The following is a 23,500-nucleotide window of genomic DNA, read 5'->3' on the forward strand; positions in this document are numbered from 1 at the left end:
AGGGCAAAATTTGATGATAGGCTGTTTATCCTATAAAATGTTTCTCAAATAAGTATATAAACTAGCCTAGCTCTTATAATCACAAGCTGTCAGAAATATACTTTCTGCCACTAGCATGAAGGTTGATAATCCGATGAATAATCATAAGAGTATCTTCTAAGAGTGATTCAAAAGCTACTCAAAAAGTTAACTTTCTCTCCATAAAAAGCTGGTTTACTTTCACAGAATATGAGAGCTGAGAAAGATGCCAATATACTACAGAGCATGTAAAGGAACTCTTAACCGACAGAGACTATAATGCAAGAACAGACACAAATGGTTTAAAGAAGGGTTTTTAATATTTAAAAAATGAAGGACAACAAGAAAGCCATAGAGAGATGATATAAACCAGCTTGCTAAATTTGGAAATTACAGAAAATCAGACCATGAAAGAGCAGCTGAACCACTATTTGTCACGGGTGACTAGACTCAACTTACACAAACAATGGCCAAATTGCAAGGGCGAGGCACGTATCATCGAATTAGTAGAACATTTTAGGCATGCCTTAGCTTTAACTCTTGCTTACCACATTTTTTTTTTTTTAATTCTGCATAACAATGCTTTGGGCATCACTCTATCCTCTCTACTGGGATCTTATAGGTTAGATCCTTTTTGTATTTTGGGCTTTTGCCTAGTAACATTGTACTCTCATTTTGATATTAAAAAAGAAAAAATAGAAAAACAAACTTAGACACTATAGTAAAAAGCATCAAAAAGTAAAACAAGTACTTTAAAAACTGCTTGGGACATTTCATATTATTCACAATATCTTAATCACTTGTATCTTTATCCCACGGTTTTAAAAGGATGGATATCAGACATTTAAATTCTATTTTCAATTCACTTATCAAGTTAGTTAGTTTGTTCCAGGACATTAGGACTTCTTTATAACACTTTGACTTGCTTCTATAAACGTAGGCGTCCTGCATGGCTGCACATAAGACTAAGTACAATTCACTTATTTACTAAACATTCTAATAAGATGTACTATAATGTTCAGGTGGGTATCAAAACTTGATTCCCACCTGTTAAAACTTCCATACACTATTACCAGCATAGAAAATTGTTTACAAATTGTTAACGAAATAATGCTTACAACCTGCACATAACTTCTGTTAACCCACTGTCTATGTTACATTCTATCAAACCCGCTGACTCTGATATGGAGAGCAATATCGTTCATCATATTGAAAGCAGAGTGCCCAGTTTACGTGATTCCAGATGACGGTAAACACCGCAATCAAATATTAAACTTCTAGTTTATTATCAAAGAAAGACAAAGAAGGATAAAGGTCTGTCTCCCAATGCAATATTGGAGCAAACCAACTAATCAGGGACTGAAATATTGGGTAATCCAAGCAACAACAACGTAATTTTGACAATCCTATAGCCCATAGAAAAGGAGTAAGTTCAAATATCAATCATCCCATTTAAAATGAATTGTTTTACCATAAACTTCCCAATAAAAGCAAAGTTTTTATATCTAGAACTACCTTTCCATAAACTTCCCGATAAATGCAAAACTTTTATATCTAGAATTACTTTTTATTGTCTTGAGAAACATTCAAGAAGCATTGGATGATCCAGATTGGAAAAGACGCAACTATGGAAGAGACTGATGCTTTTGAAAGGAGTAGGACTGAGAGCTTAACAAAAGGCAAAAGGACAGTCAACAGCAAATGGGTGTTTACCATCAAATGTAAAGCTAAGGAAGTGCAGAAAGGTACGAGGGCAAAAAGGATTTACCAAAACATATGGGATTGACTGCTAGGAGATCTTCATTCTGATGGCCAAAATCAATATAGTCAAATCCTTTAGTCCCTAACTGTAGACTTATATTGGCCTCCGGTTTTTAGTCAAATCCTTGAGTCCTTTAGTCAGTAAAACCTTCCCATAAAGGGGCCTTGAAGAGAGGTATTTATGAAGCTCTCACCAAGTTTTAAGGATAAAACTAATGAAAATGAGAGAACAGGCTGAAAAGGTGATTGCATGCCCTTAGTCTCCATGTGCTTGGTTTGAATGCTTGGGAACCGCAGTTAAAAGCAAAGCTTTGGGCACAACAAAATCATGTAAATCATATCATGTTTCCAGAACACTAAATGAATGATTTTAGACTGAGGCAAACTACAAATGCAACCTACAGCATTAATATACCCACTTCAACAACCATGCTTTCTATCTCATGAAATATGCCTTTTAAGATTAAAAAACACTTTTGCAGGGTTGCTACATTTGCTTTCATGACTACATGTTTAAAGAACTTTCTTAATGAACACACAAATAAACTCATCTTAGGGAAGCAAGAGTTTAGGAGATTCTTGTGAAAAAAATTATTATGGAAACAGAAATTTGTTGCAACAAAGCCAAAAACACATTATGACATCTAAAGGTGGAACGATAAAGTTAGTTGCACTTAGATACAGGATAGAGAAGAAAACTGTCAAGTTTTTTTGTTCTTTACAATTGATAATCACAAAGGAAAACCTGTGGTTGCATACAGCTTGTGGCAGCTGCTTTACAAAACTTGCTACAAGTAGCCATGGTGATTCTACAATATTGTAGTAGTTCTTAAAGTAGTCAAATTATAGCGATTTAGGTGAAAGCTCAATCACATTAGATAATTTAAAGGCATGCATGTCAGGCCAAGAGGTAAGCATGCTAAGCAAAGTCCCTATTCTAAACAAGGGAGCCCCAAACTTCTTTACTAGTAGAATGTACTACATATACTAGACTCATATCTCACACATATAAGATTGTTCAGAAGAAAGTCAAGCCAGTACCTCAAACTTCTGTCTCTCTACTACAGCCTGGTGCGGTGCGCACAATATTCACATGATGGATTAGATAGGAAGATTCTATTCTATTAGCTCAGCGGTGCAACTGTAACTGTAACTGTAACCAAGGATATCCAACAAGGCCACAAGCTCAAATGTGAAGCTTGAGACATTTCTTAGACGCTAAAACTTTGACAAGGAATTAGACCATTTAACACATCTTGCATTGGCCACTGGCTCACGACTCCTAGCTACCACTGTTAGCAAACCCTCTGGTTGTCACCAGCAAGACTGTTCCATTGCTTAGTTGGGTGAAATTCAGGACCTCTCAAGTTGGATGGATTTCCTTCTGCAGCACCCGTTGATCTCACCAATCAGCTGAGGGCAAACTCCAAAGTTACAAATAATAATTTACTAAGTTTAAAAGGTTGAGGAGGGATGAGTGGAGGGAAAGATAACAGGGCAGTTGTATGGTATTTAGTAAAATGGGAGGCTGTATAAGGGTGTCAAGAATATGGCAGAAAGGTCCAAGGAAAAGTGTGCTAGCCTCTCAAATGCTAGCCCGCGATGATTGCGTCTGTTTTCTTCAATACTGCATTTATCATGTAGTTGAGTGTTTTACTTGATCCGTGTTATTAATTCTACATCTGTCAGTGTTGTTTGCATGAACATGTTCTTGTTGGATCAAAGGTCAGTTTATTTTGTTATTTTCCATCATAATTTTTTTCATTACTTTATGATTTATTTCTGTATTCATATTAGCAGTAGAGGGTTCTACCACAGTCGTTATAACTATAACCTTCCAATCCCAAGTTTAAGGCCTAAAAAGTTTAGTAAAGGTTTCACGGGATTGTACAGTTACTAAAATTTCAAGATACCCTGTTGGTGGTGTGAAAAAGTCGTTAAAAGAATAACCAGTCGCTGAAATGCTTAAGCATTGGCTAACCACAACGTACTTCCTATCTCTTGCTTCACATTAGGGTATAGCTCTAGCTCTAGTCTACGCAATCACAAAATCTTTGTTCCTAATAACTCGGTGCGATAAAAATATATATATATATCATTATTTTAGCACTCCACAAAAGTTTAACAGAAACCACTATAGCTATCAGATCTCTCCAGTAGCATATCAAACTAAGGCGAGTTAGCGACTTCCACTCAATCTCAAACACAACTGAAACTTGGTACCACTTCTCTTGAACATTCACTTCAACAGGGTATAGCTCCCATATAAAACATTATCAGTAATATATGGCAGAAATTAACCTTGCCATGTTTCGATTAAATCAATAAAAAGGAAGTTTCCGTAAATGGCATGTTTATTTATCTGTGCATGGCTATCCTTCATGAATGGTCCAAGCCAAATATGATAGCACATCATACAGCAGTAACATTTAGGAAGGTACTTAACAGCTTTGAATAAAATATTAAAATCCAAAGCCAGAACTAAATTGTTGTATCATATGAGGACCTCATAAATTCATGATAACCTTATATCTTCAGTGAAGAATGAAAAACGAGAACCAACAGAATTAGAATATACTCTTCTCCCATCCCTCTCCTCCTATTTGTCAGTTACAGTAATTAAATCTAAAAAGGAAAAAATAGGTTACAAGCATTGTTCCTCTTAAAGCATCCATTTTTCCGTCAAAGTAATGTGAACGAACTTCGTCAATCAAACAATTAAATAACCAACATTATTAAATTAAATTTTAAGTATAAACAGCAACAATAATAAGGCTGCATTACTGCCCCCATTACCACCTGTGTATCATCATATACTTAATATGTTTGTTTCCAATTAAATCGAGACATGTGAATCATTATTAGATTATTTATTCTATAATAAACTCCTGTTATTAATAATATAAACACATTAAAAATCACTTGTTTTAATTTGAATAAATACAAGTACATTAAATATACAAGACTAAGTCCCTAAGTTTTGCCCATTCACAAATTACTGACGCAAGACAACATTATTAAGCAAATTTTAAACATAAACAGAAACTTAACCCAATTTACAAGACATGACAAATTTACAATTACAAGCCAGAAATAATACCTTTTCCTGAGACTGAGAAATCACACCATCCACTTCCACGGGAACTGAAGTAGCTACCATGGTATCATGTAGTGGCACTTGGAAAGATGCGTAGTTTCCAGCCGCAGCAGAAGCAGCAACTTCAACCGGAGCTTTCATCTCAGGGGAGGTGGTGAAGTATTCTGAAGACATGATCTTATTCAACTTCTCCCTCAAATTCGCATCTACAAATAGGCTCAGAATCAGCAAGATACAGCCATATTAACGTAGAGAAAAACTAACAAAATAAGAACCAAAAATGGGGACAATACACGTAACATCAACATTCGGCTCAATGGGCTGCTCTGCCTTCGCGAGCCATGGCTTCGCGTGCTCTACGCACTGCTGCAATGCGTTTTTGTGGGATAAACTTGAATCTGCAGGCCGCGACATTAATTGACTACTCAGCATAGCAATCAAATCCAAATCCTTCTCTCCAAGTAGATCGGTGGCGTCATCGGTTACATAATCGTAGGTCAAGCAACATCCTCGCTCATGAGTTCTCGTCAGCATCGTCGAGGTGAAATCATTCTGCGACTTCACATCAAACAAGGACCCAAAATAGAGCAGATTAATAATATCTTCCAACACAACGTGGTCCAAGTCTTCTTTCTTAGACTCTGGTTCGTCGGATTTCTGGTGATTTTCTTCAAGTGGTTGGGAAGCCAGGGAGATTTGATTATTCTGAAGGGCAAGATGGACTTCTTCCTTCACGGCAGAGGAAAGAGGTTGGCGCAATTTCTCCAGCTCGTCGATAAGAGCCGAAACGGTGGGTTTCGAACGAAGGACTTCTTCTTGCTCCTTGTTGATTGATTTGCCCTGAGAAATAGACTCTTCCATCTGCAAAATACGATTGTATTTCTTGCGGAGGCCACGGATACGCTTGTTAATAAGGCTGAGGACAGGACCGTCGGTGATGTAGGAGGCTGCCGTGGCCGCCATTAGCACCCCCACCACTACTTCTTTTGAGTCGGCTTACTGGTTAATCCTCCTTAAAGCACCGCCAGGAGCGTTGGCGGTGAAAATATAGAAGATAAAAGAAGGACGGAGGTGAGAATGCCTAGGACGCGGAGCAAGGCGGAGCGGCGAGAGAGAGGAGGTGCGAGCTCGCTCAACTTAGCTATGCAGTGTCCAAACACCGAATTCTCCAAGACAATGTTGACTGAGTAATTGTCGATTTTATAAATAGAGAGAATTTTTCACCGACGGCAATGCTGGTTTAAACTCTCAAACGTGGAAATTAGCCGCCTTGCCACATAATGGAACATTTTCTAGAATCCCGGTAAATATATTTATGTATTCTTTTAATTAATTATTTTATTATATGGGAAAACTCCTATAGAATCCCCTGGAAAATTATTTAGAAGGATCAAGACTAATTTAAGTATTAAATGGACATCAAACATATTGGAAGGAGCGTGATGCACAATTTGTTGGTGTGTCAAGGTCTCATAAGAAATTAAGTAAAATAACAACTAATCAATAAAGACTTCATTTTTATTTACATTAAGCAAAATTAATTAAAATTAATTGATTAACAAAACTTAAATTTAAATTTAACAAAATGCAATAGGATTCTTAATCCAACAACCACTTGTGTAAAAAGTAATATAGAGTTACTAATCTCATATTAACTTCATAGACTCCATCTTAACCTAATTAATTGATTTTAATACCAATTTTATTAATCGAGAGTATTAATAGTTACAAGTGTCTTTCAATATCCATTAGTAACTATCTCTCAAATTAATTATGTTATATGTCTAATATAATTATCTAAGAGGCAATTCAAACCAATAACACTCTACAGTGATTATATAGGGCAATTATGTATATGTTTATCCTAAATACAAAATAAATAAAAATTACTAAACTCTCATGAAACCCAAGCTTCCTTATCTCATCTAGGCTTCTTCCCTCTCCCCTAGGCATTCTTGTGTTGCTAGAGTCAAAGAATAATGAAGAATGACGAACAAAATCCTTTATAACCCTAAAAATATCAATTTTCAATAAAGCTATGCATTTCACTAGCTAACAATCAAGTTGCAACATATTTCCATTATGTTGCAATGTAAATTACTATCACTAGCTATTACACTTTAGCATGTTGCAAGGATGTTGGGCATAATTTCAACTTTGCTTTATCTTCAATATTTACTTACAAACAACATTTTGATTATTAATTTGGATCACCCTACACACAACATAGCATCATTTATACAATTTTAGATCAAGTTATCAATTGATTTCAACAAGATGTTATTAGTGCTCCCTTCTTGTGTTCAAAAGCATTTTTCTTATATTTTTCTTCAAATAAAAGCCTCATTTTCTTTCAAAATTAATTAGATGACTAATTGAACACAAAACTCTCTAATAACAAAAGTATTTGGAATCATGAAAGCATGTCAATACATTTCTCTGTTAAACACAACGAGTTTAAAGAAAAGTCTCTCGAACACTTCAACAACTCAACTTTTAAGTCAACCTACCTAGTGCAAACTCAAACTAACCATGCATCACTTCAAGCTCGCCCATCATGAACCCTCTTATCATTACATAGCTTATGTAGACTAAATGGTTAGTGAATTTATTATCTCCCAAATGTCGAGGAAAAACTACTAGAAATTATGCTTTTCACGTCGCCTTTTAACATCGGTTTGACAAAAGATCATGGTTATAAATAAAGCGGTGGCAAAAATATAATTAAGTTGAGATATTTGACATCGGTTATTTAATAACCAACATCAAAGTAATTTTCCATGTTAGTTACATGAGTAACTGATGTTGAAAACCCAAAAAAGAAAAAAAAATTACAATTACAAGGATACGATGTCAGTTACTAACCCATGTAATTGACGTCATATAATAGTTTCAACATTGGTTAATGTAGTAACCGATGTTGAAAACCTACAAAATAAAAAAATAAAAAATTTATGGGATACGACATCAGTTACTCATGTAACCAACATTATATCCCTTAAAAGTAAAAAGAAAATTGAGAAAAGGGATCATGTAACTGATGTTGTATAGTTTTAAAACACACTTTTTCCAAGATTGAGAAAAAAAATTTTGTGAGTCTTTATATGGCATCAAAGTGCCCTCAAGGTATTCTTCAAATGTTAATAGGCTTGTGTCAATGGAGGACTTTAAATTAATAGGCCTAAAATATCATGATTGTGATGTCCTAATGCAACAATTGCTAGTTACCAGTAGCTATTCGAGGCATCCTGCAAGATGATGTGAGGCACTTTATAACTAGACTTTGCTTCTTTTTCAATGCTATATGGAATAAAGTATTTGATCACAGTAAATTGGATATGCTAGAAAATGAAGCTTATATTATTGTGCCAACTTAGAAAGCTCTTCTTCCTTCATAATTTGATATCATGGCACACATAAATGTTCATCTAGTAAGGGAGATAAAGTTGTGTGGTCTTGTTTATTTAAGATATGGATATATCTAGTTGAAAAAATAATGAAAGTCCTAAAAGGATATGTGAAGAATCTTCATTGGCATGGAGCATCCATTGACTAAAAATATGTTTATGAAGAACTAATAGAATTTTTCCAATGTTACTTAAATACAATATGACCTTTTGGGCTTAGTAACCCTTATGAGGGGAGATAGGGATAAACATGAGGTTACAATAAGAGTTTGGATCATGATTAAGCACAAAAAGTACACATACATATCTTGAATAATATTGATGAAGTTCAATACTATATATCTATTCATAAAGAACTTATAAGGAAAGAAAACCATTGAATGAGAATGACACAGTATAGGTTAATTAGGAAGAATAATATGACTATTATAGGCCTCAGACCATACCAGAAGTGAGTTTATTTATTTTGAGTTATGAATCATTTCAATTATTAATGGTTGTCTTTATTGATTGATTGTATTTTTTTTTAATTCTTATTTATAGGGAAAAAGGCAAAAGTACAAGAGAATGGTGAGAAGAATCATTATCCTTGCATAATGTCTTACGGGAGTTATTTTAAGGTTGACTAAAACTTGATGGCAGCCAAGCGAAAGAGGATAGAATAATAAGATAAGTCTCATCCTTCCATTCTAACTCCACCATCTTTGATATAATGCAAAGATAAATGGAGGTATATTTACCAAATGAGGAGCAAGACCTATATGAGTATAAATGCTCACATAGTTGCAAAAAAAAAAGAGGTTATAATTGCTAATATTATTTTCTTTGTTTTAGTTAACTAATTATATTATTGCTTATGGTTGTTATTAGTAAGTTATAGGATGATATTAAAAACAAATAATCACATGGATCCTTAACTCCAAATGGAAGGAATGACATCTTAACTATTGCTATGAAGAAACAAGAGTATCCTAGTTGTGTAAGGGGAGTCAGAGGAGGGGTGGGAATGAGAAATTGTGGATAATAGTTAAGATGTTTGTTTCCAATTAAGTCCTATCCTCAACCTTATTAACAACTGTTGCTCACCGTAAGTATACAGGTCGTAGCAAGTAATATCAAATGAGTAAAGTATCATTCCCTCGAGGATTTGCTTAAAAACTATAATTAAGCAAAAGACTAAGTAAATTCAATTAAGTTGAGCTACACAAAATTAGGTTAAAATGATTTTGCAAATGAAACTAACAATAGAAAATAAAGAAAAGTGAGTGATTTACAAACTTCCAACATAATTTATGACCTAGAATTATTTATCCCCCTTGCATTTCATAACACCAAAATTACATCCTCTCATAAATACTTTTAATGAAAATAAGTGCTAACCTGAGATTTTAAAAATACTTGGACAAGCTTTCTCAAGTCATGAACAAGTGTTTAGTTAAATTAATTGCTCAATCACTTATTATAATTAATAAAACTTAATTTTAAACACCAACTCTAATGTGGCTATGCAAGACTAGCAAGCATATCTCTATCTTACTAGCAAAACTATCCATTTAACATGCAAATATCAGTTTGTACACAATTTTATCTAAGTTTTACACTCAACCTAACCCTCTCAAGCATCTAAATGGTGGCCAATCACTTAGAAGCATTAAGGAAAGAGTAAAATAAATACATATATATCATTAATCATAAAAAGAGAGGAGGAACATAGTGTTAATCCATACTAGGGTTCCAAATAATCCTAAAATAAGGGGTTTAGCTACTCATAATCATCCACAAGCTACAAATATACAAAATAAGTGGACCCATTTCAAATTACAAGATATGAAAGGGAAGAGGAATAGAAAAACCAAAGAAGAAGAGCTCCAAATATCTTCAAAGCTTCGATCTCTTAATCCCAACTCTTCCAATGCTCAAACCCTAGCACAACCAAGCTCAAAATGTGTCTAAAAATCTCAAGAATGTGTTCTGGGTCAAGCTCTAAGCATATATATGTCCTAACCAACTAATTTCTGATAAATGAAATGCAGTATTTTTTGACAGCTGTGAAAGTCGTGAACGAAAGTCACGACTTTGGGACGACTTTGGTAGTTTTGCACTGTTTTTTGCAACTAACGAAAATTATTCATTTTGCTATTGATTTCTTCATCCAAAAGCCTTCCAAAAACATCCACAAAGCTCTAGAAATGCTTCTAATCAAAATTTCAATCAAAATAACATGAAATTAGGCTAAAAATATCAAATTAAAGCCAAGAATACAAGCCCAAAATAAAATGCACATTTTCCTAATTTGAGAAATAAAAATATATACAATTGAACCAAAATGGATTAGAATCTAAGAAAATGTGATGAAATAACATGAATTTCTAGAGGTTAACACATCTCCAAACTTAGATTTTTGCTCGTCATCGAGTAAAACAAATAATAAAATAACTAGATTGATCAATTATTCATCTACTAAGTATGCATGAAAGTATCCTCACTAGTTGCTCTAAATATATATCAAAGAGGATAGCAGTGAAATATAAAGGAATGCCTGATTCACAAATTAAGATCATGCTTTCCAACAATTTAGAAATATGTGTGTGTGAGACCAAAGGATGATTTTCCTGCAACTATCAAGTCAAAATGTAACAACTCAATATGCATGAAACAAGCTTAATATTAAGACTTTATATATCTAAACTCTTCTTCTCTCTCTACTAAAAGATCACTTCACATAATTTAAAATCAAGGGGATTTTGTAAGCTTATAGCGTGGCCGAAGGTTTTGCGCTAATTGAAATGAAAGGATAAATGAAATTTAAAGAACCTGAGATAAATGACAATGAGAAGCCAACCATTCCATCCTTGCTAGCTAAATACTTTCCCCTAAACTTATCTCAAATACCATTCCTTGTACTCCAAATTTATTGATATTGAAATTCTCTTTTTTTTCATTGCAATTTTTTTTTCATGTATATTTCTATTTTTTTTTTACTTTTTTTAGGAGCACAATTAGTAGAATTCCAAACTTCATTTTCATTCCTCACACCTAAATTTACAACAACAATACCTCCTTTAACAACTAAACCAATCTTCACCACTAGCACACAATTTTCTTTTTTATCATCACTTATCTCAAGAGTAAGGTAGTTCATGGTTTTTTAAGTTGTAGAGGCTAGGGTCTAATGTAGGTTTCAAAAAGAAAATATATAAGATTTTCAATTCCAAGCTCAAAAAGGAGTTTAAGTGGAAATGATGCACTAGGTAGGCTTGAAAGGCTTAAACTCAATTGAAAGAATGCCCAAATCATATTTATCATGCAAAGTGATTAAAATGCCTCAAGAAATTCCAAGATAGGTTCTAGAGTTTCTCAATTGAGAAAGAAAATGCATATCAACTTGCCACAAAATTTTCTAATAGAGGCATTCAAATCATTGTCTGATTTAAAAGTGCAAAAGAAAATTTCACAAATTACCAGAAAGCAAGCCTTAACCTTACAAATCAAGCATGCCAAATATTAATTAAGAGATCAATTGTACACATAAATGTATGTTTATTTTGGTATTTGTGTGGTTATGCATTTAAGTTCGTATTTAGAATCATTTGATGATTGAGCATTGATGCATGATTGATATTGCAAGCCTTGGCTTGATAGATGAGGGGAGGCATTTGTGCTTGGAAAAAGAATCTAAAGACTCAAATTGTCACACAATGTCCTAGAATCCTCAATTAGTATTGGATTGGATTGTAAATGGTACTATTAGGTAGATTGTTTTGTTAACTATGTGTGAATGCTTTGATCACCTTAAATGAAGGTCTAATGATTAATTAGGAAGGTTTAAAGTTAAGTTAAGCTTGCTATTTACTATATTGTCCATATAGGGTTCATTGTGGTGAATAGTGACTTTCATTGCAGCGAGCAAGCAAATGTGACTTAGTTATGGTAAGGATGTCTTGCATTGCGGCAAGTCAGTGCTTGTGAGTTGGCCACGGTGAGTGAGTTTTATGCCATACATACCAAAGGTATACTTAGCCATGATGAATGAGTACAGTGATGTTGTAAATTATCATTTTACCTTTTTGTCTTGTTTTAAATCCTATACCTTATGTTTCCTTGTTTCCACATAATTTCCAATACTTTGATTCTAGAAAAGAGTTTAATTAACATCAATTGATTCTTTGGGATCACAATTCCTAATTTCTCTTTAATAAATAATTTAAATGATAAAGCCATAGTTGATTCGTTTATCACTACTATAAAATAAGCTTTCTGGAGTGCCTATTTAGGAGCAGTTTTAGAGAAAGCGCTCCAATATCTTAATGCAGAAGATACAGGAGCTTTTTTTTTTATAAAAAGCGCTCTTGTATGTGTACGTTTTTAGAGCGCTTAACAAGTGAGTGCTCCTATGCATTAATAAAAAATATTTGGAAAATAAAAAATTATTTAGAAGCACTCACTGATAAAAGTGCTCCTAAATACTAAATTAAAAAAATAAAAAAACATAGTTTCAACCTTTAGAAGTGCTTACCCTCTATAGGTTAGTTTTATAAATAAAAAAAATTAAATTTATATATTTAGGGGTGCTTATATTTTAAGTACTCCTAAAGAGTATATTACAAAAAATAAAAAAGAATATAACATAAATGTATACTCCTATACATTGTCATAAAAAATATTCCTTAACATTTGGGAGCACTTACGTAAGCGCTCCTAAATGGTGAATTAAAAAAAATAAAAAAACTTAAACATATATAAGCACTTAGGGTTAGAGAGCTCCTATATTTTATAATTAAAAATAAAAAAAAATGTGTGACTTTTTAGGAGCGCTTTATTTTTAAGTGTTCCTATAAATCTAGTTGTTTAGGAGTGCTTTAAAATAAATTGCTCCTAGATGTGAACACGAGAGCACTTATTTTATAAATGCTCTCATAGGTCTTTTTATAAAAACATTTTGGGTAATTTTTTTTTTTCGTTTTAACCTTGTAACTGCGCCTCTTCAGTTCGTGTTTATCAAAAGTCTCCCTCTCCATTTTCGCCTTCTAAGTTCTCCCCGATGGTTGTCGTCAACCTGTTCGCTGATCGTGGAGCTATTAATTCATCGCCGAAATCTAAGTTGTCAAGCACCATCATATACCTGATCGTGTTGAATGTTGAAATCTCATGATAGAATTTGGGTCATCATCAAAGCAAAATCTAGTTGTCGAAGTTGAAATTTGGGTCTTTGGAGTTGGAAATCTATATTAGTTGAAATCTGGGTTGTCGTCGAAGCTGAAATCTGGGTTTTGGAGTTTGAAATTTGCGTCGGTCGAAATTTAGGTCATCATCGAAGCTGGAATCTACATTGTCATTGTCAACTACATCATCTTTCTTAATCTGGGTCTTCTTCTCGTCATCATCACAATTTGGGTCTTCTTCTCGTTCGTCCAGGTACAATTTTTTAAATTATTTAATTATATATTTTTTATAATAATTTATTTCTTTTGATAGTAATAATTTATTTCTTTTGTTAAATTTTTCTTGACATTAAGCTATTCTAATGTTAAGTAAAATTAAGATTTAAATTGATTATAATTGTTCTTTGATTTAGTTGTTATATAAATAAATTTTGGTGTGGTTATGTTAAAAATTTAATATATGTTAGTTAAGAAGTTGAATGTAGTTATTATTGAATTACTCCCTCCATTAAAAAATGTAAGGTATTTTTTAACCAAATCTCACCCCTAATAAAGTAGTTACCTACTTTCAAACTAACCCTATTTTCTATATTACCTTTGTTAAACATTCTACAATAAATATAAAGTCATTATTAATAAGGGCACTTTTGAAAAAAAGGCAATGGTTATATCTTGAAAAATTAAAAGTGCCTTACATTTTTTAACATCCAACTTCTCAAAAATTGCCTTACATTTTTTAATAAAGAGAGTATGACTATAATAGTATTAAGTTTATAGATAAATCTTAGATAAATTATAATTATAATTGCTTGATAGATGTTTGTTACGTTATGATATAAAATTTTTATTTGAATGAATTGATATATTGAATTATTGGACTTCATTATTGGGGATGCTTCATTTTTAGGGGAGACTCTATCAAATTTTTTTAAAAAATGTTCTAAGTCTTTGTTGTTTGAATTTTATGGCTATATTAGTGATATAGATCGTAAATAGATATCAGCTAATCGATTGTCTAGAGAACATTAAGATAGAGTAGATGAGTTTATTGAGTTTGCATTTTTTCATGATCAAGACCCCCGTGGAGTCATATGTCCTTGTTTGAAATGTTGTTATGGAAAATGAGTAAAGCCAATAGAATTAAAAGATTATTTACTATATAATGGGATTGATCCAACTTACACCTATTGGACTATGCATGGGGAGACAAGGAATTACACTAGGACAAAGCAAGGATGGTATCAATGCAAGGATGGATTTAGTTAGTATGGGTTTAAGAGAAGAGTTGGCACTAAAGAGTAAGGAAAAAAATATCTTTCTACCTCCAGCAGCTCACACTCTATCTAGAAAGGAAAAATTGACCTCCTGTCAATTCTTGCATCGAGTTAAAGTACTAGAAGGATATTGTTCAAATATCAATAGTCTCGTATCCATGAAAGATCTCAAACTTATGGGTATGAAGACTCATGAATGCTATACTATTATGAAAAATCTATTGCCAATAGGTATACACTCTATTTTTCCAAAGAAGGTGCGTAGAACCATTACCAGATTCTATTTCTTTTTTAAGGCAATTTATAGCAAGGTGATTGATCCAGAGAAATTGCCTAATTGGAGCATGAAATAGCTAAGATCTTATGTGAGCTTGAAATGTATTTTCCACTTTCATTTTTTGACATCATGGTTCACTTGTCATTTTACTTGGTTAGAGAGACAAAGTTATGTTATCTGAGATGGATGTACTCGGTAGAGTGTTATTTGAAGGTATTAAAAGAATGTGTGAAAAATCAAAGTTATCTTGAGGGCTAGATTATTGAGAGGTACATCATGGAAGAAGCAATTGAATTGTGCACTAAATATCTCTCTAATGTGGATGCTATTGGGTTGCCAAAGTACACAAAGGATATCACAGGTGAACGTAGTGGAATTATTGGAAAAAAGCTTATTAGCATAAACAAGACACAATGAGAACAAGTTTACTTATATGTCTCATACAAAACTGAGGAGGTTGAGCCATATGTTGAAGAACATATGGCAATAGTTAGGAGTCAAAATAAGGATAAGCATAAAAGTTAGCTAATAACATATCATAACTAGCATTTTATAGATTAGTTTAGACCTAGCATTTTTAAGGAGTCCCAACCATTAGAAAGGTTAATATTCTTGGCCAAGGGTCATAAATTTGAAGCATTTTCTTATACAGGCTATATAATTAATGGCATTACATTCTACATGAAAAGTCAAGATGCTCGAGGCACTATGCAAAATAGTGGTGTAACGCTTGTAGCTCAATCAGTACATGTTTCTAGTTTTAAAGACAAGAACCCTATTTATGTGAAGATAAATTATTTTGGGGTGATAGAGTACATTTGAGAGTTAGATTATATCAAGTTTCGTGAATTGGTCTTCTATTGCAAGTGGGTTGATAATAAAATTGGCCTTTAAATTGTTGATGAGTTGGGTTTCATTCAAGTAAATCTTAATAAGGTGGGTTGTAAAGATGAACCATTCATTTTGGCATTACAAGCTCGACAAGTGTTCTTTGTGTTAGATCCAATGCACAAAAATTAGTCAATTGTTCTTCTAACAAATAAAATAGTTGATAATGAAGATGATGGAGATTTTAATGTTGAGAATGACCCTTTCATAGGGACATCACTTTTACATTAGAAAGATCAAATGGAAGGGATTTAGATTGATGAAAGGTATGCAGAACGCACAAAAGAAAAGACAAAGAAAAGGAAAAAAGTGTCTCAACAGTTGTAAGATATTAGTTTTAATTTTTATAAAAATTTACTTTTATTTTACTCTTTTATTAAGACTAACAAGTTACTATTGTCTTTGATTTTTCTTGTAGGTAAATGGCCACCCCAACTAATTCGTATAATAAGAGTAATGATACTCCACCTACCCAAGAAGATGCAATCAAAGAGGTCAAATAGGGTAAAATAGTTATGAAAGCAATGATACAAGCTCGAGCTAGTTAAAAATTATCAATATATTAGAATGATAAGAGCCAATTAGTTAAGTCTGCTCAATTGGTCAGTTATATTAGGGTTCTAGCATATCACCATGTGCCTTGTTGTATTGTAGATTGGAGAAAGAAAAATGACTCATAGCTCAAATAAGTAAAAAATAATGTTTGAGAAGATCTTATGATATCTTTTGATGTAGATGAGAGTCATAGGTATTATATCATGAGAAAAGTCGCATATACCTATAGGAAATTTCGAGCTACTCTTAGAACATATCATCTTAAGGATGCAAATGGAGAAATTAATCTACATCCTCTTAAAATGAATCCTGAAATTCAGTAAGAGCATTGGGATGAATTTATTAAAATGTGCCAACAGCCTGAATTTCAACAGATAAGTCAGCTCAATTACTCTAGAGTTGTAAATGCTCCTTTTACATTTAGAGTAGGAAGAAAGAGCTATCTGGATATTAAACATGGTTTGGTAAGTACTAGTTTATAACTTATAATATCTAATATCTTACTATTTAGAGAAATTATTTTTAATCATTTTAATATCTTACCTTCTCTGAATAGAAGGAAGATGCTAGATTGGATGCCATAGTTACTCATGCTCTTGAATGGAAGACAGCTTGAGAGCATAAGGAAGGTAGATTATCGAATGAGTGCACTCGAAAAGTTTGGGAGGATTGTGTGAGTATTGATGTCTTACTTCATTACTTCATTTATTTGATAACAACTTTACAATTTGTTCAATAGGAAGCATTGTCACAATCAGTATCACAAGACGACGCAAATGGCCATATGGACTAAAAGGAAAATTGTCAAAAGGATCTACCTCTGTAACTAAGGTAGAAAAGACCAATACAGAATCTGGTCATTTAAAATATCCTAATCAAAATGCACTTAGAATGATTATGCAAACAACATTTAAAAATAGTGCCATTCATGAAATAGAAATGGATGAGGGGATTTATAGTGAAACGGTTGTCAAAAGATTATGATCAGAAAACATTAATGATATTCTGATAAAGGATTGGCTTCAAACCATAGTAATTAGTTTATACATCAGGTACTTTCTAAGCATTATTACTTGTTGTGGTATTTATTTATTATTTATAAGGATCTTTTTTGTTCTTTCATTGTATGTATTTGTATTATACATTTGTTATGCTAGGTTTATTGATGACAAAATTTTCATTCATTAGCCTGCACAACACAAGTACATATAGCATTGATTATCACTCTCAAAAAATTATTGATGCATTGAAGGCCAAAGGTAAGAAGAACATGTTATTTTTAGTGCCTCACAATCCAGGGTGAGCTGTTATTTGTCTTTAAATCTAGTTGACGTTTGGTTTAATATAATAATTTATGTTTTTAGGCAACATTGGATGCTTGTTTGAATCAATTCATTCATCCCTGTGATTTATTATCTTGACTCATTAAAAGATAATGAGCTCAAGAATTACAGATCTATAAAGATATTATTTAATCAGTAAGCGTCTCAATTGCTCTATTCTTTATACATGTTTATTATAACAATTAGACATAATTTCAATTAGTATGTTTAATTTTGATAGTGTCATAGCACGTTACAGAGGTGGTGAAGGTCTTCCACCAAATACTCAAAAGAGTGATCTTGTTGAGTATTATATATGGAACAAAATTAAGGTTTGTATTATTTATTTAATAAAACATGTTTGGTATATATGTTTATAAATTATTGTTTGGTCAATATTTTACATCTGTTTTTTCTGAATATGCTATTTTAGATTGATGTAGAATTGTTGGACAATTCTAGAACATCCAAGTTATAGGGGAGGTTCTGCCAAATATTCTCTAAATGTGATCTGTAGAGCTAAATTGTATATAATTTGATCTCTAAAATGTTAATTAGTTCCATTTTATTTCTAACATGTTTGGATATTTACACCTTTTTTATTGCTTTTATAGGTTCTTAACAAATAAAAAGTTAGTAGTGTAGTTACTATGTCTTGAAGTTTATGAAAGATATAATCACATAACAAGAGTTAATCATTCCGCTAAATGTAAGTGTTTCAAAATTAAATTCTTGTCTTACATATAACATAGATAGTTAATTATTATATGTTGATTTTTCTTGCAGTATTTTGTTAGAGCAAGATCTTCGCATTTAACTATAGATCAAATAGAAGATGTAATTAAGGAATGGTCAGAATGCATAATTGGTTGTTTGTGATAGGTAACATCAAATGTTAGAAAAATACCAAAATGTATTATTTGTAAAAATTATCCTAAACTTTGTTTTAATTTCAAATTCTTTTGTTGTATACAACTTGTAGTGTTTAACCATTTTGTTTCTAGATTGACTTTTTGGATATTAGCAAGGAATAGTCATTTGTAATGAGCAACAAAAGATAATTGTCATTTGTAATGTGCAGCAGAATATACAAAAGCATAAAAATAATTTGAAAAATAAAAAAAAAGATTCGGGAGTGCTCTATTTAAGAACGCTACTGTAATGTAGCCTACAGGAGTGCTCTTCTAGAGAGCCTCCTATGAGGATGTATATTTAGGAGTGCTCATAAAAAAAGTGCTCCTGTGTCCATAACCTATAAGAGCACTCTCCTTGTATGATAAGTTACAAGAGCACTCTTTTTATAGGTTATCACACAAGAGCGCTCTAGTTAAAAGGGCTCCTGTATCTAACTTATGGGAGCACTTCTATTAAAAGCGCTTCTAAATGTCTATAGGTTTTTTTTAAATATTTTGAAAGCTAAAAATTTATAGGTTGAAAGCGCTCTTGTATATGTAACCTATAGGAGTGCTTTAAAAGCGCTCTCGTGTATGGGAGGGAGCACTTTTAAAGCACTCCTATTGGCCAAAACTAAGCGCTTCTGTAAACTATTTTTGTAGTAGTGTATTAAGTTGTTGATTAGTAGAGTTAAAGGAGGTCATTATATCTTAGATTTGAGAAAGAGGGAATATTTAGCCTAAAAGTGAGTATGGAAATCTTTGGCTAGCTGACATGTCACAACTAGAGACCTTAGGCTAGTCTAGTCACATGAGGTAGTCTTATTTGAATTAGTAGCCCATAGATTCAAACAGAGGTAACATGAGGGGATAAGGTGGTGCATTGGTCATGCATGGTTATAACTTGACTTGATTGTGTGCTTAAGTGTTTTGAGAAGATGATTTCAAATATGCTTGCTTTGCATGCTCATAAATGATATCTCTTACATGTGTTTAGTTTTGGTTTACTAGTTACTAATGTTTTTATCTTACCTTATGGATTAACATTTTACAAGAGATGATTCGAGTCGGAGCAAAGGAGAACCTACTAGAGCTATAAACACTTGGATTGATTGGTGATGTCTTCATTTAGTTTTAGTGTGATTGGATCATATTTTCCAATAAGGATTTAGTATTCACTTGCATGTAGCTAAATATTTATGGATTAGCATTTTTCCTGCATCTTAGAGAATGTAAGGGTACATCCCTAAATTTAGTTATTTGTTGATGCGAAGATATTTATGCAAGTGTGTTTATATATTTAAAATGAAAATTGAGATCTTTAAAAGAATGTAGTTTGATTTATGACTAAATACATGTTTCCTACCCTTTTGAGAATTATGGCTATTGGGTGGTCATTTTGATATTTATGATGATTTTGACACATGTGATTGACTAGCAAGTTGCTTGTGAGTCTATTAAGTGTGGTTCAAGTTGGTGGCTAATAGCTTATAGGTTGAGAATTGGATACGTGGTTGATGTATGAAAGTTAAAATGACCTTAAGTGTACAAAATCTCTGTATGATATCGGATTGGAATGAAACTAAAGTCATCAGCTAATTTATGAAATTAGCTATCTATGAGCACTTGAATAACCTTAATCTTACATAGGGACAAAAAGTTGTGCATGCTAGAAGCTAGCTTTGGATTGTTATCATGACAATAAAGTATTGTCACGCAGTATGCCGTAGTGGAAGATGCGTTGGCAGCGACACATGACAATGCATTGGCTGTGATGCATTTCAATGTAAGTCATGGTGGTTGGCTTCTATGCTATGGAGCATGCACTATTAGTTGTAGTAGATTTAGTCAATTTGGGCATTTTGACTTCATTTGACCCTGTTAGCTTGTTTTTCAACCCAAAATGATTTCTATGCTTTCCAATTATTTATTACTCTTATTTATAAGTCATGAATTGACCTGGTTATTCAGTTTTAAATTAACATGATTTTGGTGTCCCAAATTTGAAAAATATCTAATTTAATCATTTCTCTTGAAGTCTTTAACTATGATTAATCCTTTCTTTCATAATAAGTCTCTTTAAAAATTATTTTCTTTAATTATCATGGTAGAGCTTAAATATTGGTTAAGTATATAGTATTAGAAGTGGAGTATTACACTTTCCAAAAACATTTACACAACTATCATGGTAATAAAAAAACAAATTGATCAAAATAATTATCATGGTAGAATAAGCTTTCAACCTAGCTATTGAAAAGTAGTCATTATTTAAAGAATGAAAGAATGGAAAATAATATTTCAATCATAACAAAATCCTTACTTAGATAAAAAGAGTCTACTATGATATTTAAAATTAAACCTAAAGATAGTTATTTTTCTAAAAAATCATTGTAAATTTCAAGAGCTTTCTAAAATAGGAATATCTTATAAATCCTTCTGTAACATAAAACTCCCATCCCAAAAACATTATCTAGATAGTAAAATCAAACATATCCAATAATCTATAACAACTAGGGCCTTAGGCCTTCCTTTACACTCCTATCAATAGCATAAATTCAAAAAATAATTCAAATCAAGAAAATAAGATATAGAATGCATGAGAGTCCTAAACTAGCTTGGTACACAATATTGCAAATGAAATTGTTGACCTTAGGCATTACAAATGGGTAGCCTTAAGTCTCAGCTTGCTTTCCTTCCATCCTGCACGAGCCTTTACCTAAAATTAGTTAAATACCATATGATGAGACTAGAGTCCTAGTAACTACCAAATAATTTAAGATGCATGCAAGTATGTTTTAGAGGCAGTTAAGTAGGAAAATAAAATAGAATAAATAATTAAATAAATAAATCATAAATTATGTGATCTAATATATACAATTATGACCATATCATTACATATCTATAAATACCACCTTTTTATCCTCCTTATTTATTCTAATTAAACCTATGGGCTATCACAATCTAAGATGATATGTCTATGTGACTGAATTGTACTAAACTTGCTAATGATGAGATTTAATCCGACCAAAAGTGAAGAGCTCAACATTAGTTAGGGGCATAATCCACAATGAAACTAATGGGGGCCAAGTATTTTTTTAAATATATGTATATATACAATTTTCAGGTAATCTTTCATGTAATTAATAAGAGGATATTTTATGAATATTTAAATATTATTTTTATTCATATATTGATTATTATAAGTGCGAATTGAAGATAAAATAAGACAAAAAGCCTTATTTAGATATTTTGGTATATTTTAAGGATAAAGAAGCATAATAGCATGAAAAAGGCCTTAACATGTGAAGCTTATAGTCAAAGACAAAGGAAAAAGGCTAAAAACAACTCACTTGCACATGGACAAGCTTGTGAAAGACCTATCTGAGCATGGACAAAGCTCAAAATGTGAATTTTGCATGTTTTATTTTCATCCACCTGTGGACAAAAATACATAGGTTTTGTTTGCTCGTGGATGAAAAATCTTGACCACACACAAATAAGGAAAATAGATGAAAAATATATTTTAAATATTTTAAATCAGATATTATCATATCCTAGCTACATATAACTTAGATGACTGTATAGTCCACCATTAAGATTTCACTAAAAAATATGGAGGCACAATATCAAGCCACCCTTAGAAGCTTGGAGACACAACATCAAGCTGGCATTAAACACTTAGAGACCTAGATGAATTGGATAGCTAATATATTATTTGAATATCCATATGGTCAACTACCAAGTAATATTAAAGTCAGCCCCATGGAAGGGTTCATGGTAATTAGTACAAAAGAGTAGCAAACAATTAGAGGACCTAATCCCTCCACAACAAGCCATAATGGAGGACCCACCATTAGGAAAAGAGGCTAGCTTACTTATAAAGGTAAATGATCATAAAGAGGACACCACGCCCTATAATATGAATCTTTTTATGCCTCATGTTCCTTTCCCTCAAGCTCTCATGAAAAGAAAGAATGATGCAAAATTCAATAAGTTCCTTGAGTTATTCAAGAAACTTCAAATCAACATTCCTTTCATGGAAGCTTTGGCCAAAATTCTAGCTTATATGAAGTAAATGAAGGAGCTTGTCTCAAATAAAAAGAGACTTCAAGAATTTGATATGATACCCTCATAGAAGAATGCAAGCAGTCATTCAATAGAAGCTACTTCCCAAGCTCAAAGATCCTGGGAGTTTTACTATCCCTTTTCTATTGAAAATTTAAAAATGGATAAATGCTCATGTGATTTGGGTGTTTTTATTAATCTTATGCCATTATCTATGAGCAAGAAACTTGGAATCATTGACTTGAAACCCACTAATGTCACTTTACAATGGCAAACAACTCATTGTGGTACCCACTTGGAATTGTAGAGAACGCCTTGGTAAAAGTCGAAAACCTTTGCTTACCAATAGATTTCATAATTCTAGAGCTTCCAAATGACATGGAATTTTTCAAATTTGCTAAGCCTACTAAATTCCTTATCTTTAAAGATAATATATGTACCTTACAAGAACAAATGCCCCTCTCATCCTTGGATGGTACCCCTTGACATTTGTAGCAAGAGTGTCTAGCTAAATACATTAAATGTAGTGCTTATTGGGAGGTTCCAATTTTCTTTTTTAAATTCTTTTAAGTATTTCCATTTTTTTATTGTTTTGAATTTCCTTTTATTTTTTACATTTTGTTTTAGCAATCCCATTTAATTAGACTAAATAGATGAAGAGATGTCACTTGAAGGACCGTGATCACTCCATCTTATGCTTAATCCAAGGAAGTAGTAGTCTCCTTCCTTCCTCTCTTATTTTGACTTTATTTTCAATTTCACATTAAAGACACTATAACAT

General features: G+C 32.4%; 1 protein-coding gene across 1 annotated transcript in view; it reads right to left on the minus strand.

The window, feature by feature from the left end:
- The window catches only part of LOC129322455 (uncharacterized), a 19,973-nt gene extending 13,928 nt beyond the window's left edge, over positions 1-6,045 (minus strand). Inside the window, exons 1-2 of the mRNA XM_054968773.1 lie at positions 5,170-6,045; positions 4,880-5,082 (exon numbers count right to left, since the gene is read on the minus strand). Coding sequence (XP_054824748.1) covers positions 4,880-5,082; positions 5,170-5,839 — 873 coding nt within the window. The 5' untranslated portion in view covers positions 5,840-6,045. The remainder of the gene's footprint in view (positions 1-4,879; positions 5,083-5,169) is intronic.
- Positions 6,046-23,500: the final 17,455 nt, after the last annotated feature.

Source organism: Prosopis cineraria, unplaced genomic scaffold (genome assembly GCF_029017545.1).
Source record: "Prosopis cineraria cultivar Desert tree isolate PC_DT_omini unplaced genomic scaffold, ASM2901754v1 PC10, whole genome shotgun sequence".
In the NCBI taxonomy this organism is placed as follows: Eukaryota; Viridiplantae; Streptophyta; class Magnoliopsida; order Fabales; family Fabaceae; genus Prosopis; species Prosopis cineraria.